We start from the raw sequence: 19518 nt of genomic DNA on the forward strand, positions 1-19518 counted from the left end.
ATATATGCAACCTACTCTAATAAAGGAAAGAACTAATTAGCTTAATGCTTTTCTTAAAATCTGGTAACTGAATCAAGAAACTGATTCGAAGATATTGAAAATCACCCTCAATCTCTCCATTATTCCTAACATATTTTTCTAAAATAAATTCCCTAACTTTAACTCCCTACTATTCAACATTCCCCCCCAAGCTACGGAATATATATCATGTAATCCCAGCTTGCAAATTAAGTGTTCAAAGTTAGGTCTTGGTAGAGCCTTCATGAGGATGTCTGCAGTTTGTTGTTTGGTAGGAATGTAGTAATGTAGTTCAATTAATAGTCTCACTAGTCACCTTCTTTGTAATGAAGCATCGATCAATTTCAATGTGCTTAGTCCTATCATGATGAACAGGATTCTTTGATATGCTAATAGCTGCTTGATTGTCACACATCATTAGAATAGGAGATGAACTCGTCCCAGTTCATTGAGAACTCTTTTTATCCAAATCCCTTCACAATCAACATTTGAGTACATCTCAATGTCACGATTTTCTTTCTTTCTGAAAAATAAGCCTTTCCCTGGTGTCATCTTCAAGTATCTAAGAATTCTATAGACTGCCTCCATGTGTCTCTCTGTAGGGCTGTGCATGAATTGACTTACAACACTCACTGCAAAACTAATATCTGGTCGAGTGTGTGAAAGATAAATCAAGCCTCCAACAAGTCGTTGATACCTCCCCCTATCTACAGGTGCACTTTCGTTTTCAATGCCAAGTTTATTTTGACTGTCCATAGGAGTATCAACCGGCTTACATCCAAGCATGCCGGTCTCCTTGAGAAGATCTAAAATGTATTTCCTTTGAGAAACAATAATGCCTTGCCTTGATCTAGCCACTTCCATCCCAAGGAAATATTTTAGATTTCCAAGATCTTTAACCTCAAATTCTTTTGACAAACACTTCTTCAAATTCTGTAATTCTTCCACATCATTCCTAGATAGAATAATATCATTGACATAGACTATTAGTATAGCAAATTTTCCTGTAAGAGATTTCTTAACAAACAGAGTATGATTAGACTGACCTTGTTTATAGCCAAGCTTCAAAATCACCTTTGTGAATCTATCAAACCAAGCTCGGGGGGATTGTTTAAGGCCATACAAGGACTCCTTGAGTTTGCAAACTTGGTTCTTTGCCATACCTCCTTTGAAACCAGGTGGGATTTCCAAGTAGGATTTCCATGTAGACTTCCTCTTCAAGGTTACCATTTAGAAAATCATTTTTTATGTCCAACTATTGCAAGTACCAATCTTGGTTGACAGCTAATGAGAGAAGAATTATGATAGTGTTAAGTTTTGCAACATGAACAAAAGTCTATTGATAATTGTTAGAAGTTTGTTAGAGGCTTGCTCTCAGCTACCCATTTGAAATTCAAATGAGTGGCTGGTCTTCTATTAGACTGTATACATATATGCTTCTCTGTACAGCTTAGAGTTCATTGAGTGTTCAATACATACATTTCACTACACAGAGTTCTACAATAATCTTATCCCATAGGATTGTGTAAATCCTCTAGCCACCAGCCGAGCCTGGAATCTCTCAATTGTTCCATTTGCTTTATACTTTATGGTGTAAATCCACTTGCAACCCACAGGTCTTTTCCCAATTGGCAAATCAGTAATAATCCATGTTCCATTCTTTTCAAGTGCATCAATCTCATCTTGTACTGCTTTCTTCCATTCTGTATTCTGTAATGCCTCTTGAATTGTGTTGGGAATCTGAATATCAACAAGTGAAGTAAAAAATGCTTTGTAAGATGGCGACAACCACATAAGTAACATAATTCCCAATTGGATGACTTGTACATCTCCTAACACCCTTCCTCAATGCAATTGGCATGTTAGAGTCATCTATACTAGGACTGGGTAATTCTCCACCCCTATCCAAACCCATGTTCTCCTTAAGAGGACTTGAAATTGAGTCAATGCCTTGGCCACATGTTGGCTGTGATCCGTGCTCTAACTCCTGTCTTTTTCTTCCTCCTAATGTAAACTTTATCATTAGCAAGTTGTGAAGCCACAGAAGTAATGCATACGGGGGACTGAGTAGGCACCGAAGAAGAAACATCTAGTGACACGGGAGACTGAATAGGCATCGGAGAAGAGACATCTAGTGGCATAGAAGACTGGATAGGCACAACAGAAGAAACATCAAGTGTGGGCGAGTCTTGTGTAGAATCAATAACCATAGGTTGATAAGGCATGGGTTGAGAAGAATTTAGTGACTCTGAATGGCCAAAGGCTACAGACTCAAGAAAGGACTCCCAAATTTGATGTTCATTCATGCTCTCCCCCTAAACATGAGATTTGGGATAAAATGATATATGTTCAAAGAAAGAGACATCCATAGTGGTGTAAAACTTTTTGGTGGTTAGAGAATAACACTTGTAGTATCCTTTTTTGTGTTGGGGTATAACCTAAGAAAATACACTTATTGGCTCTAGGATCAAATTTGCTACGGTGTTGGGAATACACATGAGCAAATGCCATGCAACCAAGAGATGTCTATTCTTTCATTCAGCCACTCCATTTTGTTGGGGGGTGTTAACACGAGAGCTTATATGGATAATCCCATGACTTTGTAGATAGGTATTGAGACTACTAGTGAAGTAGTCTCTAGCATTGTCTGATTTGAGTATCTGAATCTTAGAGTTATATTGGGTTTGAATCATAAGATTAAAGGTTTGAAAATTTTTCCCAACCTCTGACTTGTCTCTCATAAGAAAAAACCCAAGTTACCCGTGTATGATCGTCAACAAATGTCACAAACCATCGATTGCCAGAAACAGTTTTTATCTGTGAGGGACCCCACACATCACAAGTTACCCGTGTATGATCGTCAACTAAAAGCAGTGGGAGGTTTGTATGGAATTCGAGGATAAACTGTTCTAGTATGCTTGGCAATCTGACAGATTTCACAATGAAAAAATCGAGTTCTATTGGCAAATTGTTTTGGAAACAATTTAGCAAGGTACACAATGCTAGGATGACCAAGAAGATAGTGTAACAATATGATTTCACTTCTTTATTGACACTGGAATTAGACACAGAAGAAGATTCTAACATACTTTGAGATTGGGCACAACTTTCTTGAGAAACTTGATTTGAGGATTGATAACATGAGAAGAGATAGAGCATGGAGCACAAAAGCACTACTGCCAATCATCTTCCCTGATTTCAAGTCCTGAAAAACACACAAGTCTGGATAAAATTTAGTAACACATTGAAGATCACAAGTCAATTTGCTATTGGACAAAAGATTAAAATCCAAGTTTGGAACATGTAGGACAGAGTTCAGATACAACTCTTTAGTAAGTTGAATGGAACCTGTCCCAACAATTTTTGAACTTGAACCATCAGCAATACGAACAAATGAGTGACCACTACTTGGCTTGTAATTTTGGAGAAGAGTAGCATATCCTGTCATGTGATCAAAAGCGCTTGTGTCAACTATCCACAACCTCATTCCTCCTTTGTTAACAGTGAAGGTTGTATGTGAATCCGTTTGAGCCACCATACCAGTCCTAGTAATGCTACCATTGCCATTTGGACTGAATAGTTGTGTCTTGTGATGAAAATAAGAGAGGAATCACTGCCACTGGTTGAAGTTTCTGAACTGCTTCCTGCTTCTGAAGTAGTGATGTTGAAAGTTTGAGATGAGGCCATTCCATATTTTGTCATGGCTTGAGAATTGAGAAAAGTAGGCCAAGAAAAACAATAGCCTGAAGGTACTAACGTTCAGAAACCCAGCTCTAATACCATTAAGAAATTCTGAAAATTCTTGCACTAATGGAGATTACAACAGCATATATACAACCTACTCTAATAAAGAAAAGAACTAAATAGCTTAATTCTTTCCTTAAAATTTGGTAACTGAAAATCAAGAAACTGATTTATAGGAGATACTGAAAATCACCCTCAATCTCTCCATTATTCCTAACATATTTTCCAAAAATAAATTCCCTAACTTTGACTCCCTACTATTCAACATATAAGAAGAGTGAGGGGGTATGATACTTTTGTTCAATGCATGCCTACTGCTGATTTCTTGCCATCTTCAATCTGCTTTCAAGTGTTTCTTATTCTCTTGCACTGATTTGACATGACTCAATTTATTTTATTGATACAGACTTATATTATTAGCAATATGCGAAGACTATCCAAAGAAGGATTGCTTCGCACTGACAAAAGGGTTGGCATTACAAATGAAATTCTGGCTGCCATGGATGCAGTGAAGTATGGTTCTTTTAACTAATGTTACTTGTTTTTTTTTTTTTTTTTTTTTTTTTTTTTTTTTTTTTTTTTAATGTTTTATCTCTTTCGATCATTCACAATGGTCTTGGCTTTGTGCTGAAATATTAGATGTTATGCGTGGGAGAAGAGTTTCCAATCCAAAATTCAGAGCATGAGGAATGATGAACTTTCATGGTTTAGAAAAGCACAAGTTTTGTCAGCAGTATGACTTTCTCAATTTTACAAGATAGTCATAGGCTTCACAGAATACAATTTATTCCATTATCTTTAACTCTGGTTGTGTTCTCTCACTCTACAGTGCAATAATTTCGTATTGAACAGCATCCCAGTTCTCGTGACAGTGATTTCATTTGGAATGTTTACTTTGCTTGGTGGAGATTTGACGCCTGCTAGAGCATTTACATCACTTTCCTTGTTTGCAGTTCTTCGGTTCCCTTTGAACATGCTTCCCAATATAATAACTCAGGTTCTTTTTCTTTTGCTGTCAACTTGTCTTGTTATTTTTATTCAAGGACTTCATTTCCTCTCTGATTTAACTCTCTTTCTCTCAATAGAATCTTCTTTTCTTATATTCAAATGTGTGTGTAGTATTGACACCTTATTTTATTTTATTTTTTTATTACAATAGAATACAATTTTATACAAATGAGAGTGTTACTACATGGCGTGCACAACATTTGTTTGCACGTATCTGCTGTAACTTATCCCACATTCTAAGAGCAGTGTTCAATTTGAAACTAATTATGTCAGGGAACTGATAGAAACTGAAAAGGTGAAGTACCAGTAAGTTTCAGAAAATATGAATCAAATATTGTTATAAACAAATAGCTTATTGTTCTTGAAGTTTTATCATATGTTTTTAGTGGCAATATAGGTATGTGTGCTCAATGTTTACTTCTCCGGAGCTGAAAAGGATTGACTGATAAGTTGGCTAAAATGTCAATTTGACATAGTAAAAATACATACATAATAACTGATGGACTTGAACTCAACATTTTTGTGGCATTGCATGACTATGAGAGTTTTTCCGTGAATTGTTCATGAATTATTGTTAGTGTAAGAGGCTAGTGGACCAAGCTATCATTCAAGATAGTAAAGGGAGCTTAATGGAGAAATATACACTATGTAACCAACTCCAATTAGTGTGGAATTAAGCCTGCACTGAATTGAGTTCATCTAGTTTGCTTTTCCTGCCTGAAGTTCTAAATTTCTTGAAATTTGTAGGCTGTAAATGCTAATGTGTCCGTACAGCGGCTGGAGGAACTTTTCCTTGCTGAAGAGAGAATCCTTTTACCTAATCCACCTCTTCAACCTGGGCTTCCTGCAATCTCAATTAAGGACGGCTACTTTTCATGGGATCCTAAGGTCAATTCTGTCTCTATCTGTTCGTTGTGCAGCTTGGTATATCAAATTGTTTGCAATTTCTCAAGTATTTGGGTGGTATTTAATTGGCGGTTTTAAGTCCATCTTGAAAAACCTTGTCCAGAAATCAAAATAAGATCCCTTAAGATCTTATGTATGTATAACTATTGGAAGCATGTAATAGATTTAACACTTTTTGCTATAAAGTTACTTTCATTCAGACATTTTTTTATGACTATGGCATATTCTCACCAAGAATGAGCTCTAAGAAAAACAAATTGTTTAGAAATCAGTGTCTGGAATATGTTTTCTAGATTACCCCTTTTAAGTTTCCATGTTCTACATTAATATGTGAGTTTTTATATAGTTCAATTGCATTATAAGGAATGGCATGACACTAACCAATATCCTCATATCTTATTTTCTGTTCTTGTCAGGTATATGAGTCTAATCTTTGCAGTTTACAGTGGCTTGCTTTTCTTGGATACTTCATGTCTACTTGATTAATTTAATGAAGGACTGTTAACATGTATATTTTATATTATGATGCTATGTGTATTTGCAATACCCACATCTGTATGCTATATGATATGATTATGTTCCTAGATTTAGGACTTAGTAATAGTATCCCACATCTGTTATTTAACATAGATTAGCTATTGATGTTTATTACTCCGTATATATTCATTCTATTCTCTACATTCTTAAATCACAAGTTATATCAACAGTATTCAGTTCGCACCTACACACACCCTCCTCCATTCCTATCCTTTTGAGTTTTACTGAATTGAGATGATTGGTGCTGGAAAAAAATGGACTATTTTACTGAATTCAAACTCTTTTGTTAAATGTGAACAAAGTTTGTAAAATTCTACTTTTATAGGCGAAGAAGCCCACACTATCAAATATAAATTTGGATATTCCAGTCGGCATGCTAGTTGCTGTTGTAGGTGGGACCGGCGAAGGAAAGACATCTCTAATATCAGCAATGCTTGGGGAGCTTCCTCCATTGGGCAATGCAAATGTTTCCCTTAGAGGAACTGTTGCATATGTTCCTCAAGTTTCGTGGATTTTCAATGCTACTGTGAGTTTTCCAGACCCTCTTAATATTTTCACTAGCCATAATATGTAAGCACTTCCATTCTTGGTGACTGTAAGTAATTCAATTGTCTTAAATTTAAATCCTTTTTGCAGGTACGCAAAAACATATTATTTGGGTCTAGTTTTGAACCAACACGATATTGGAAGGCCATAGATGTCACCGCAATGCATCATGACCTTGACTTACTTCCAGTTAAGTTAGTGGACTCTCAGTAAGTTTTTACAGATATTTAGTTTCCACTCTTCACTAATGTGAGCTTGAAATTTCTAATTTTTCTTACACCTTTTAGGGTCGAGATCTTACAGAGATTGGAGAAAGAGGGGTGAATATTAGTGGAGGACAAAAGCAAAGAGTTTCCATGGCAAGGGCTGTCTACTCAAACTCTGATGTATACATCTTTGATGACCCCTTAAGTGCTCTAGATGCGCATGTTGCCCAACAGGTAGTTATATACCTATTTTTCCTGCTATAAAATAAATAGGCACATTTGTGATTTATTGTGAATAGATATTGTGGGAACAGTAGAGGAAAAGGAAGAAATGATGCTTTATTTCATTGTATATGTCTCTAGTACTCCAGATTACAACCATATATATAGGCATAAAGAAAGGCATATGAAAGGGCATAATAAATGCTGAAAAACTACTTATCTTCTCAAAGCTACAACTTCCTAGAGTAGAGTAAATATGACTGCCTATTTCCAACAGATATGATAAAAAGAATAGAACTTTTCCCGAAGGGTTTTAAAGTACCTATTCATAGGTAATGCACACAATGAAAGATGACCCTTCTGTGAAGGTTTTTACTATGCGTCTTCCTTATGCAAGGCCTTAGCTCCAGAAAATTTAGCTAATATTATCTGGGACTTTCCATTTGGTGTAAGTGGCAAACCATGCAGTAGAGATAAGAGCTGCTGCCTAAGTTTTTTGTGCCATTTGTACCATATTCCATCTTCTAATACTTGAGAATCAAGCTGGAATCTTATAGGAATTTCCATGCTAATAGGAGTTAAAAAGTTGGCAAGCATCAGAACTTCGAAAAGCTAAGCTCTGTGTATATATATGGAAGGGACTCATTTGACTTAAGCTTATTAATTGAGTGAACTCTACACAAATATAATTTGATATGCTGCTCAAAGTGTTTGTTACTAAAAGAGTAATATAGTAATGTAGGAATTATGTCCATAGGTATGAGAATCAATATTTAGTTCATTACCTTATTTAGGGATTCTCTCATGTATATATAGCCATATAGGACCTCATTTTTCCTTGTGATTAATAGAAAGTACCTTTTTCCAATCCTATGTTTACAATGTTTTTTCAGGTTTTCAATAACTGTATAAAAGAAGAGTTGCAAGGGAAGACTAGAGTGCTTATAACAAACCAGCTACATTTTCTTCCTCATGTAGACAGAATTATTCTGGTATGTGACGGTGTGGTTAAAGAGGATGGAACTTTTGAGGAGCTTTACAGAAATGGCACACTTTTTCAAAAGCTAATGGAAAATGCGGGGAAGATGGAGAACTGCAGTGATGCAAGAGATGGAAAAAATAATAGTGAATCTTCACAGACTTCTACTATCGTGGTGCCGGAGCAGCTAAATGATGCAACCTCAATGGCCAAAAGGAAAGAAGGTAAATCTATTCTTGTCAAACAGGAAGAACGGGAGACAGGTGTTGTAAACTGGAATGTGTTAACGAGGTAATACATAATTTATGATTTTAGATTATAAACTTAACTTTTCAATTTGACCTCAATGTTTTTATTGGGTAAAGTTAGTGTGTTTGAGAATTTAACCTACACAACTTTATCTGTAGAAGATGTAACCTTTGTTATAATCCTGGTAATTATAACAACTTAATACAAAAGAAAGGTTCTTTAGGAGACTTGTGCTAGCAACGTAAACTACTTTCCTATTCTGTGTTCTGTATTATAATTACTGTTTTGCCTTCTCTCTCTCTCTCTCTCTCTCTTTTTTTCCAGGTATACAAATGCTTTGGGAGGACTTTGGGTGGTCATGGTATTGTTCTTCTTCTATACTATGACAGAAGTTCTCAGACTACTAAGTAGCACATGGTTAAGTGTGTGGACTGAAAAAAGCACCTCAAAGGACTATGTAGCTGCCTTCTATATCTTAATTTATGCTTTGGTATCATCTACACAGGTATAACTTCTATGCAGCCTGTAACAACTGGCATTAATTGAATATTATGCCGCTAACTGTGTGATAATTGTGAAGCTTGCTGTACTGTAAGCTTCAATAAAGACTGTAATTTTCTGATTCTTTTTCCAACATGTATAGGTGTTAGTATCCTTGGGAAACTCTTTTTGGTTGATCATATCTAGCCTTAATGCCGCTAAACGACTTCATGAATCAATGCTTCATTCTATACTCAGAGCCCCTATGGTATTCTTCCACACTAACCCCATTGGGCGAATCATCAACAGATTTTCAAAAGATCTTGGTGATATTGATCGCAATGTTGCAAGTTCTGTTAATCAGTTTCTCAGCCAAGTATGGCAACTTCTCTCAACTTTTGCACTCATAGGTGCTGTCAGCACTATATCCCTCTGGGCAATAATGCCACTTATGATACTATTTTATGCAGCTTATCTGTATTACCAGGTTGGCCAAACCTTATCCTTTCCTTTTTTTTTTTTTTTTTTTTTTTTTTTTTTTTTTTTTATACTTTTTCCTCTTTTACTCTCAATACATGAAACTTCCAAAACCAAAGAGGGTATATAATTGTATTGGTTGGTGAAAACAAGTAAAACACTTCATCAAACATGTGCCATGCACATATTTCAGTAGTTTTGTTTAAACTTTCTTTTCTTTAGATGATTTGTTTACATATGTAGAGCTATAATTTGCAGAAAATAGAAAAGAGTTGTGCTTGAACTTTCATTATAGTATTTCCAATTGTTAGGTAATATGTGATTTTTGACACTATAGTAAATTAACCACCCAGAACATTCCTGGAAGCCACTAGATGAGCTGCTCCCACTTCAAAATATGAATCTGCATCAAAAAAATTTATTTTTTTCTCATTATCAAGCATGTGCATAAAAAATTAGCTCAATATGTTTTATTTGGACATTGTTATTGGTACTTCTGGTTTTGTTATTGAAAATCTCATGCAAATTTTGTTACTGAATGGATATCATTGTAATCCCTGAACTGCCCCAGTGGAAACAGCTGGCAAGAACCTTTTACTCAATTGTACACAAATTGCAAAATCAAGTGATTTCAAGTTTTTAATCTGTTTACATTACCAGCAATAACCATGCTTTATTATTGAAACTAAAACAAAATATTTTTAGATTAAAAGTAATGATATGGGTTGAAACTACAACAAAATATTTTTAGATTAAAAGTAATGATATGGGTTTTATATGGGGTCGGAGAAACTGACAAAATAAATATGATATATTTTATTGAACTTTTTAATTAATGGTGGTTTTAGACATTAAAGTGATCGGTAATTTATTATTTGATATTAAATTCTCAGTTTTGGAGCCACATTTATGAATAAACCATACTTTTCTTGATTTGCATTTTTTTCATTCCTCTGTGGCTTTGTTGCAACTTTTGTTTGATCAAACACTGCTTTTATATTTCACACTATTAAGCATGCTGCTCTGTCACATCACATCACATCACATCATTTAGTGTACTTTCTTGTGTTTTTGTTATAATTGTATTTCATTGGACTCTGTTGATATAAATTTTTAACTATTTATATATGTTTCACAGAGCACAGCTCGTGAAGTAAAACGTCTGGACTCTATTACTAGGTCTCCTGTATATGCACAGTTTGGAGAAGCTTTAAATGGTTTATCTAGCATCCGTGCATATAAAGCATATGACCGATTGGCAAGCATTAACGGCAAATCTATGGACAACAATGTGAGATTCACTCTTGTTAACATAAGCTCTAATCGCTGGCTAGGCATAAGGCTTGAAACATTGGGAGGTGTCATGGTATGGTTGACAGCAACATTTGCTGTCATGGAGAATGGAAGAGCAGAAAATAAGGTTGCATTTGCTTCTTCAATGGGGTTGCTGCTAAGTTACAGCCTAAATATTACAACTCTGCTCGGTAATGTTTTTAGACAAGCAAGCAGAGCTGAAAATAGTCTAAATGCAGTTGAGCGTGTTGGGACCTATATAGATTTGACATCAGAAGCTCCTGACGTTATAGAGAGCAACCGTCCTCCACCAGGATGGCCTTCATCTGGATTAATCAAGTTTGAGGATGTTGTGCTACGTTACAGATCTGAACTTCCTCCTGTCCTCCATGGCTTGTCCTTCACAATCTCTTCAAGTAAAAAAATTGGAATTGTTGGAAGAACTGGGGCTGGAAAATCCAGCATGATAAATGCATTATTCCGGATTGTAGAACTCCAGAAAGGAAGAATCTTGATTGATGACTATAACATTGCTAGTCTTGGATTGACAGATCTTCGCAGTGCTCTCAGTCTCATACCACAGACTCCAGTTCTTTTCTCAGGTGTGTATGTCTTTTTTGTCATTACGGTTCTGTTTTCTCATATTCTCATGCTTGTTTGCGTTTGTAGTTTGTACTTGCTATGATATGATACTTGTACTTGCTTCAGTAATGGTATATAGAAGCATGCTAGTCTATCATTATCTGGTGCACATATACAAGCATTATATCTTGCTGAATTTCTAAGGTGCACACATATGATCCTCTTGTTCCTTCACCTATTTATGTGTACCTACTACAATTGAGGAAATTGTGCTATATTTATGAGCCTCAGCCCTCAGAAGGTAAATCCAAGCTGAGAGTCTTGCTTTCTTTTGGCTGTATTCACTTAATTGTTACAGTATGTGTCAAGATTAACTGATTAAGTTCCTGCTAAGCTGAGGATATTTAGAGAACAAGTCAGGATTAATTTTCTTATTCTGGGGTTCTTTTTTACTATATGAAGTTATTATTGCTTAAAAACCTGAAATGGTGGGACTGATCTGTCTAAAAAATACTAATATTTTACAGATTGTTAAGTCATTCTCATGACCATTCATTCCTGCTTTTTAGGAACTCTCCGGTTTAATCTTGATCCTTTTAATGAACACAATGATGCTGACCTTTGGGAAGCACTAGAGCGTGCACACTTAAAGGAAGCCATAAGGAGGAATGCTTTTGGTCTTGATGCAGAGGTACGATTTCTTTCTCCCTCTCTCCTTGTTTAGAGTCCCACATTGAAAAAATAAGAGAGAACATATAGGCTTATAAGGCCATGGGTTAGAATAGCTAATTGATTGGATTCAATTTTTTTTAGTGTGGTTTAACCCACAGTCTTTCTTCTCTGGAGCTGTGGTGAATGCTAGTATGGTACATATGATGTATTTATCATATCTCCACAATGAAAGTGATTAGAGAAACCCCTTGACATGATGGTTGGGTTTTGTTGAGATCCCAAACTCCCCAACTCTTCTTACGAAAAATACTGTCTAGAGAATACTCAAAACCAGTTTGAGATCATAAGACTAACATGAAAAAATTCATTCAGACTTCTAGCTAAAAACCAGTTTTTCAGCTTCAAGCTTTCGAAAAGTAATTTGCCCTTTGAATTATGAAACTTGTTGAAATTGATTAATTAATAGCCCTGGCAGGTGTCTAATAGCCACCACCTGCTCCTGCTAGTAAGGCGAAAGCTACGTATATGTTAAACAATAAACTGAATTATATATTTCTATATGTTTTGTGTGTCAATGTACAAGGAAGTATAAGAGTTATTTATATTAGACAAGAACTAATCTTAGCCATAGGTTTCAAATACCTAAAACTAAGGCTAAGAGAGATCCTCTCAACTAACACCCTATTTCTCTAACACTCCCCCTCAAGTTGTAGCATCCAACTTGTTACATATGTATCACATGAACCATAGGACTCCACACCTAGACTCATAAGCCCAAGTCTTGAACCACTCGAACCTTCGAACCACGCTGTGCCAAACCAGTCCACAACGCACCTTGTCGCATCAACAATGCTTCTACGGAGCCAACAAAAGCTAGGCCAATCACCATAGCGCCGCACCTGCCTCTCACTCCCCACACCCTTATCACCGCTGCCTAACACCACAGCGTACCTGCCTCTCACTCCACAAACCCTTAGCACTGCTAGACCACAGTGCACCTGTCCCTCTCACCATGCACCCTTATCAACGCTGCCTAACACTACAGCGTTTCCCTGGTGCATGCACGTAAACTGATTCACTCTGAATCACTCTTCAGCCGTCGGCCTCCCCCGCGGTATGCCAGGTCCACCCCACTCCTGGCACCTGTGCTGCCCACTCCTGCAACACCCCTGTTTACGCACACTGAACAAGCTGCACTTGACTCAACTCAGACCCTAGAATTGCTCCCATACCAAGTTAACTTAAAGCGACAAACTATGATAAACAAAATACAAAGCTCAAGACTTATTAATACGAATACGATAAACAAAAGAAAACTACTGCCTAATTATTCCTCAGCTTCGTGGACCTCAGACCACCCAGCTTCATGGACCTCCCCTACCATCTCTTTTGGTCGTCTCTCTTTCTCGGCTGACACCAGACTGGTGAACAAACAAATCCTCGCTGCCGTCATCGGGGGTTATGAACCCAAACCCCTCACTGAACCACTCGACGCAGCCCTCCATCATCTGCTCACTCTCCTCAGCCATAATAAACAAAACAGACCAACCTGAAAACGCAGCAGTCCAAAACACAGCAGTCCAAAAATACAGCAGTCCAAAACGCAGTAGCCCTTCGCAACACCGGAGTACACCACCACTGCAGACGCGTTGGGTGTTCAGAGACGAGCCCAACAGTACTGGCCGCGACCGGAGAAGACGCCGGAGAACTGCCCACGCGCCCGCGCGTGGCGTCAGAACCCTAGGACTGCGCCGGCACGTGGCGGCGCGTGAGGACTCCGGTGGCCGCTCTGCCTCTCCCGCCGGTGTCGCCTCCTCTTTTTGACCAACACCCACTACCCAGTCACCTCAATCTCACTTTGATACCATGTTAAACAATAAACTGAATTATATATTTCTATATGTTTGTGTGTCAATGTACAAGGAAGTATAAGAGTTATTTATATTAGACAAGAACTAATCTTAGCCATAGGTTTCAAATACCTAAAACTAAGGCTAAGAGAGATCCTCTCAACTAACACCCTATTTCTCTAACAGTATATGAAACCAAACAAAAGAGTTGCTTATAAATGACAATACTAATATTGTGTCCATTATAAAACTAGTGAGAACAAGGGGTATATATAGATACAAGTAGAGCTACAGTTATACTTTCTTATATTTCAACACTTCTCACCAGAGGAAGTCTATTAAGAAAATCCTCGTGAAAGGATGAAAGTAGGAAAAGGGGCAATAATTACTTCTCTACTATGGTGGCTTTGACTGCATGAAGGTTACAGAGGGAGGCGAGAACTTCAGTGTTGGACAGAGGCAGTTATTGAGTCTTGCTCGAGCATTGTTGCGGAGGTCAAAGATCCTTGTTCTTGATGAAGCAACTGCAGCTGTTGATGTTGGAACCGACTCGCTTATACAGAAGACTATAAGAGAAGAATTCAAGTCATGCACTATGCTCATCATTGCTCACCGCCTCAATACAATCATTGACACCAATTGCATTCTCGTGCTTGATGCTGGCCGGGTATGCACTTTTACAATTTCTGTCATTGCTTTTCTTTTTTTTTTTTTTTTTTTTTTTTTATCCCAAAAACTATTAATAGCTTGAGAGACATTAAAAGCTTTAAAAATTGATTAAGGGATCATCTTCTTTAAATTCAGGAATAATTGCACTTTGGTATTAACAAGTATTTAGTATTCTCAACAGGTTTTGGAGTATGATACCCCAGAGAAACTTCTACTGAATGAATCGAGTGCTTTCTCGAAGATGGTTCTTAGCACTGGGGCTGCAAATGCTCAGTATTTACGTAGTTTAGTACTTGATGGGAACAAATCCAAAGAAGCAAATCCCATCTATGTAAATGAGACGGGGAGATTCTTTGTATCTTCCCATTGGACTGACGCTGTACGATTTGCTCTTGCTAAAAACCTTGCTGATTCAATCAAGGAATTTAAAGTGTTGGGGTTTGAAGATGAGAATAGTATTCTTAAGAAAACAGAGGATGCAGTTGTAACACTGCAAGGTGTTTTGGAGGGGAAACATGATGAAGTCATCCAAGAGGTGCTAGATCGCTGTGAGGTCCCTCAACAGAGATGGTGGTCATCTCTCCTAAGAATTATTGAAGGTATTTAAAATTTTAAATTATCTCCCTCCCCCACTTACATGCTGTGTATGCTGACATCACTTCTGGCTAATTGGGTATTCAGTCACTGTTTTTAATTACAGGACATGATTTCCTAGTTGCTATGTTTCAATAAGAAAGGCCATAAAGTGGCCGCGCAGTCTTGTCCCATAAGAGAGGTTGGGAGTTCGAACCTGCAATCTTGACCAGTACTTTGTTTCTTAATTGGGCTGGCCCGGTGAGAACGGGAATTAGTCTGAGTATGGTACGGGCTTCCTACAGTTAGGGCCTGCTTAGGAACCTCGTGGTCTGACCAAAAAAAATAAGAAAGGCCATAAAAAGTGTTGGTTTGTCTCATTTTGAATGCCTGTTAACAGTCACTGATTCCTTCTTATATATACAAATTGTGTTCCAGGTCTTGCTGTAATGAGCAGGTTGGGACATGGAAGATACCAACTTGAAGAAAATGGATTTGCAGAAAGATCAGAAATTTGGAATCATGATGAAGAAATGTAGAACCAAACCACCCCCCCACCCCCCCCCCCCCCCCCCACTTTTTTTTTTTCTCTTTTTTCTTGTCAAAGTCGTGTACTGTATAAGAAGAATTGTACCTAGTTAAATTGATTTTGGTATTATTTTCTCTATGCCAATTGCCAAGAGCCAGGAGGTACTCAATCTCAACATAATAGGGGGAAAATACATTGACTCCTAGGTTAGAGTCAAACTTGATGATTTTCTTACTTTGAGATTTCAAACTGAATACTTGTCAAACTTGATCATCATTGGTTGTGATCGTTTCAGTTTTTATCTTCAGTTACAATTTCACGTTTAATATTAGACTATCAGTTTTTCTATTTAATATCCAAAACTATCATATTTTGGATACTTTTGATCTTTCTAGTAATTTTTTGATGAAACTTCATTTTAAGGAAGGGTGTATTTGACATTTTGACTCAGCACATTTTTTTTTTGGGTTTTGCTTCATATGTGTGCTAGCTTTCTTCATATGTGCACTGATTTTCTTTATCTCGCCAATTTTCCACATCTTAATTATTATTGCTGTCATCATCCTTGAAGTGTCCACCCAACAATCTTAATAAGTTCATATATGGAACCCAATTACCCACCGTGTTATTGATAGATATTGTTATGGAATATATATATTTGATATATAGAATCTTTATATATTAGGCAGTTTAGAGGTTTAGGTAAGTAGAGCATATGAAAACTTGTTTCCTATTTTTAGTCTTCTAACTCATAGGACTTTGTATTCTCTTTTCTATAAGACAGTTTGACAATACATGACAACACATTAGAATACCCTCCCTTTCCTTTCGTAACAGATATGTAACTAGTGCATTTTTGAATAATGATTTTGGTTTTATTGACAGTTAAAATTGTCCTAATTCTTATTATTTGGTCTTATTTTTGTGAATTAAAAAATGTTGGGTGAGAATAGAAAAAACAAGAAATGTTGGGTGAGAATAGACAAAACAAGAAATGTTTGGGTGATTTATGAAGAATTTAAAGTTAGCTTTTAAGAGATAGAAGATATGGATCCAGAATTGAACCCGTTATATTGTTTATCTTGTAATGCATGATCACGCCAGAGCATCTTGAATGAACTATTTAAGTGTTACATTTAAGTTTCAACCTTTACACCTATTTCAAATGCCAACGATTTCCTTCTTCATTGCATGAAATTGGACAAGTTTTTGAGGAAGATTAGCTTGGAAAACATGGATATATATATTTAATTAGCTTGATCATTAGAGACAACAAGTTTTATTTTCATTACTCTTACACTTTTAAATTTCTTTTCTTGAACCTTCTTTGAATGACTTCAGTGGTTAGGTTCTAAATCCATTCTTTCTAACTATGGATTATTGAAGCTTGGTTCATTTTTACAATAGTGAGTTCTTATTGTTCTTAATTTTGTCAATGATTGTAGGTAGTTATCAATTTCTTGTGCTAAATTCCATGATCATTTTAGTATGATTGAGTAGTTGCAATGCTTAATTTGCTAATTAATCAATTGCCATTTGAATTGTTAATTTGTTATGGTTGTTAATTTAATCTAGTGGTGCTTAGTAATGATGATGATATGAACTGTGTGTTGTATTGAATATCAAATGCCAACGATCTCCTTCTTCATTGCATGAAATTGGACACGTTTTTGAGGAAGATTAGCTTGGGAAACATGGATATATATATTTAATTACCTTGATCATTAGAGATAACAAGTTTAATTTTCTTTACTCTTACACTTTTAAATTTCTTTTCTTTAACCTTCTTTGAATGACTTCAGTGGTTAGGTCCTAAATCCATTGTTTCTAACTATGGATTATTGAAGCTTGGTTCATTTTTACATAGTGAGTTCTTATTGTTCTTAATTTTGTCAATGATTGTAGGTATTTATCAATTTCTTGTGCTAAATTCCATGATTATTTTAGTATGATTGAGTAGTTGCAATGCTTAATTTGCTAATTAATCAATTGCCATTTGAATTGTCAATTTGTTATGGTTGTTAATTTAATCTAGTGGTGCTTAGTAATGATGGGGATATGAACTGTGTCTTGTATTGAATATCAAAGTCTGAATATACAAATATAAAGATATGAAATAGAGTCCTAGTCTAACTCAAGTAATATAGTCCTAATACTCTCCCTCAAGCACAAGGTTGTCCTAGTCTAACTCAAGTAATATAGTCCTAATACTCTCCCTCAAGCACAAGGTTGACTAGCCAAAACATTGAGCTTTCCTCGGAGTAAATTAAAATGTACATTGACCTTTGCTCACAGCGCACAAGGAGCCCCACTCACTTTGAGAGGTTGCTCCCACACTATCGCTAGTGAGACTCAATCCTTGGTCATTCTTCCAAACTTTCACCTCAATGCCCAGTTGAGCTACCCATGCTGGCTCTTGACATCTAATTCTTGAATCAATTGATAAGAAGAAAAGGCTAGGGTTTTATCAATTTAGGAGGGAGGGATTGTCGACAGAGAGAGATAGAAAAATATATAGATTTAGGGTTATATTGTTCCAAATAGATAGAATTAGGGTTATTTGGAACAATATGACTATTTATTAGACTTAAATTAGGATTATTATTTATAAATATTATTAATAATACAACCGCTTCGTACAGTAATAAAACTTACACATATTTTAGAATTTGGTTTGCTATATATTCCAGGGCGTATGATTACATATATAATTAGGAAATTATGAGTGTAGTTGTAGACTTGTAGTTTATGTATATACGTACATATATATGTAACTAAGAAAGTATATATGTTAGGAATATGAAACTATTAGGCTCAAATATATAATAATATTCCAAAAATAATATGGATTAGGAGACTATAAATAATCTTGAGGAGAATTTAATAAAATTAGTCACGTACGTACATACGGTCCTCGTACAGTACCCACAAAATATGAGGTATCACACTAATTACCTTAATCATTCCAGAATCTCATGTGTGAGTGTGTGCATAAAGTGCGACTCTAAGCTCTCAAATTGGTTAAATGCCAATTTCCTAAAAGTCTTTAAGAGAAAAGGAAAATTCTATACAAACTCAATCACATTGATAGATAAAAGATAAAATAAAATTATAGAGATGCTAAGATTGGACACAAGTATAAACAGAAATTGTCAAAGTAAAATATTTAAACAAAAATTTGTTGAGCACAAATTTGACAGGCACAAATAGCCCATCCCCCACATTTAAAATACAAATAGCAAGGGGGAAAGTGTATAATGGTTCAGCAAAATAAAATTGACAGGAAGTAATAAAGTAAAAAGAAAAATAAGAGATAAAGGAATTCCTCAAACGAATCTTGCTCAATAGAATTAGCGAGAGCGGTATAGCCATTTTAGAAATGTACTATTGAATAGAAAACATCTAGCTGAGCATGTTGCAAGCTTTAAACATATGTATTCAATGCAGCAAAAGCACAAGAAAAATATATGCGAATGAAAGAAACGCTAAATGGGTAAGCAAACAGAAATAGTAAAAGTCTACCAAAAGATAAAATGTTCAAGATTAGAAAGCAAGAAAAGCATGAAAAATCAATAGTACAGAAAGCAATGAAAATAAGAGTTGTCCAGAAATATCCCCAAATGTCTAAGCTGTAGTCGAACATCAGAATTGGGTGAATCAGAAACTGCGAGAGCCAGGATCACCATACTGATATGGTCCCTTACGAGGGTAGAAATGCTCATGCGGGTATAACGCTGCTCTCGAGCTGGCATGTTGCTCAGGTGGGAAGAAACTGCGGATCTCCACTACTAACGTCTGTAGATTTGCAATTCTTTCAGTCAACTGACTTATCGCCGCGCGTTGGTCCTGTTGTTCAGCCTGTATAATATCCAGTTTGGCCAACAATTGTTTCTGAAAATGAGAAAGCTCTTCCTCAGCTGGATTAGCACCAGAACCTTCAGCTTCATCGAACATCCGCTCCACCTCCTCATCAGTGCT

The 19518-nt window shown here is 36.3% G+C and overlaps 1 protein-coding gene across 7 annotated transcripts in view; it reads left to right on the forward strand.

The window, feature by feature from the left end:
- LOC109180685 (ABC transporter C family member 12-like) overlaps positions 1 to 15857 on the forward strand; it is a 113617-nt gene extending 97760 nt beyond the window's left edge. For 5 of the 7 annotated variants that reach the window (XM_019330381.1, XM_019330379.1, XM_019330380.1 and 2 more), the window contains exons 14-28: positions 4169 to 4275; positions 4402 to 4495; positions 4592 to 4759; positions 5518 to 5658; positions 6539 to 6739; positions 6850 to 6948; positions 7047 to 7199; positions 8081 to 8457; positions 8740 to 8920; positions 9059 to 9382; positions 10511 to 11267; positions 11817 to 11938; positions 14191 to 14436; positions 14620 to 15037; positions 15450 to 15857. In XM_019330381.1, coding sequence (XP_019185926.1) covers positions 4169 to 4275; positions 4402 to 4495; positions 4592 to 4759; positions 5518 to 5658; positions 6539 to 6739; positions 6850 to 6948; positions 7047 to 7199; positions 8081 to 8457; positions 8740 to 8920; positions 9059 to 9382; positions 10511 to 11267; positions 11817 to 11938; positions 14191 to 14436; positions 14620 to 15037; positions 15450 to 15550 — 3489 coding nt within the window. In that variant the 3' untranslated portion in view covers positions 15551 to 15857. Of the gene's footprint in view, positions 1 to 4168; positions 4276 to 4401; positions 4496 to 4591; positions 4760 to 5517; positions 5659 to 6538; positions 6740 to 6849; positions 6949 to 7046; positions 7200 to 8080; positions 8458 to 8739; positions 8921 to 9058; positions 9383 to 10510; positions 11268 to 11816; positions 11939 to 14097; positions 14437 to 14619; positions 15038 to 15449 lie in introns of those variants that run through there. The other 2 variants (XM_019330384.1, XM_019330383.1) reach the window with 2 other exon arrangements.
- The last annotated feature ends 3661 nt before the right edge of the window (positions 15858 to 19518 follow it).

This window comes from Ipomoea nil, unplaced genomic scaffold, assembly GCF_001879475.1.
Source record: "Ipomoea nil cultivar Tokyo-kokei standard unplaced genomic scaffold, Asagao_1.1 scaffold1031, whole genome shotgun sequence".
In the NCBI taxonomy this organism is placed as follows: domain Eukaryota; kingdom Viridiplantae; phylum Streptophyta; class Magnoliopsida; order Solanales; family Convolvulaceae; genus Ipomoea; species Ipomoea nil.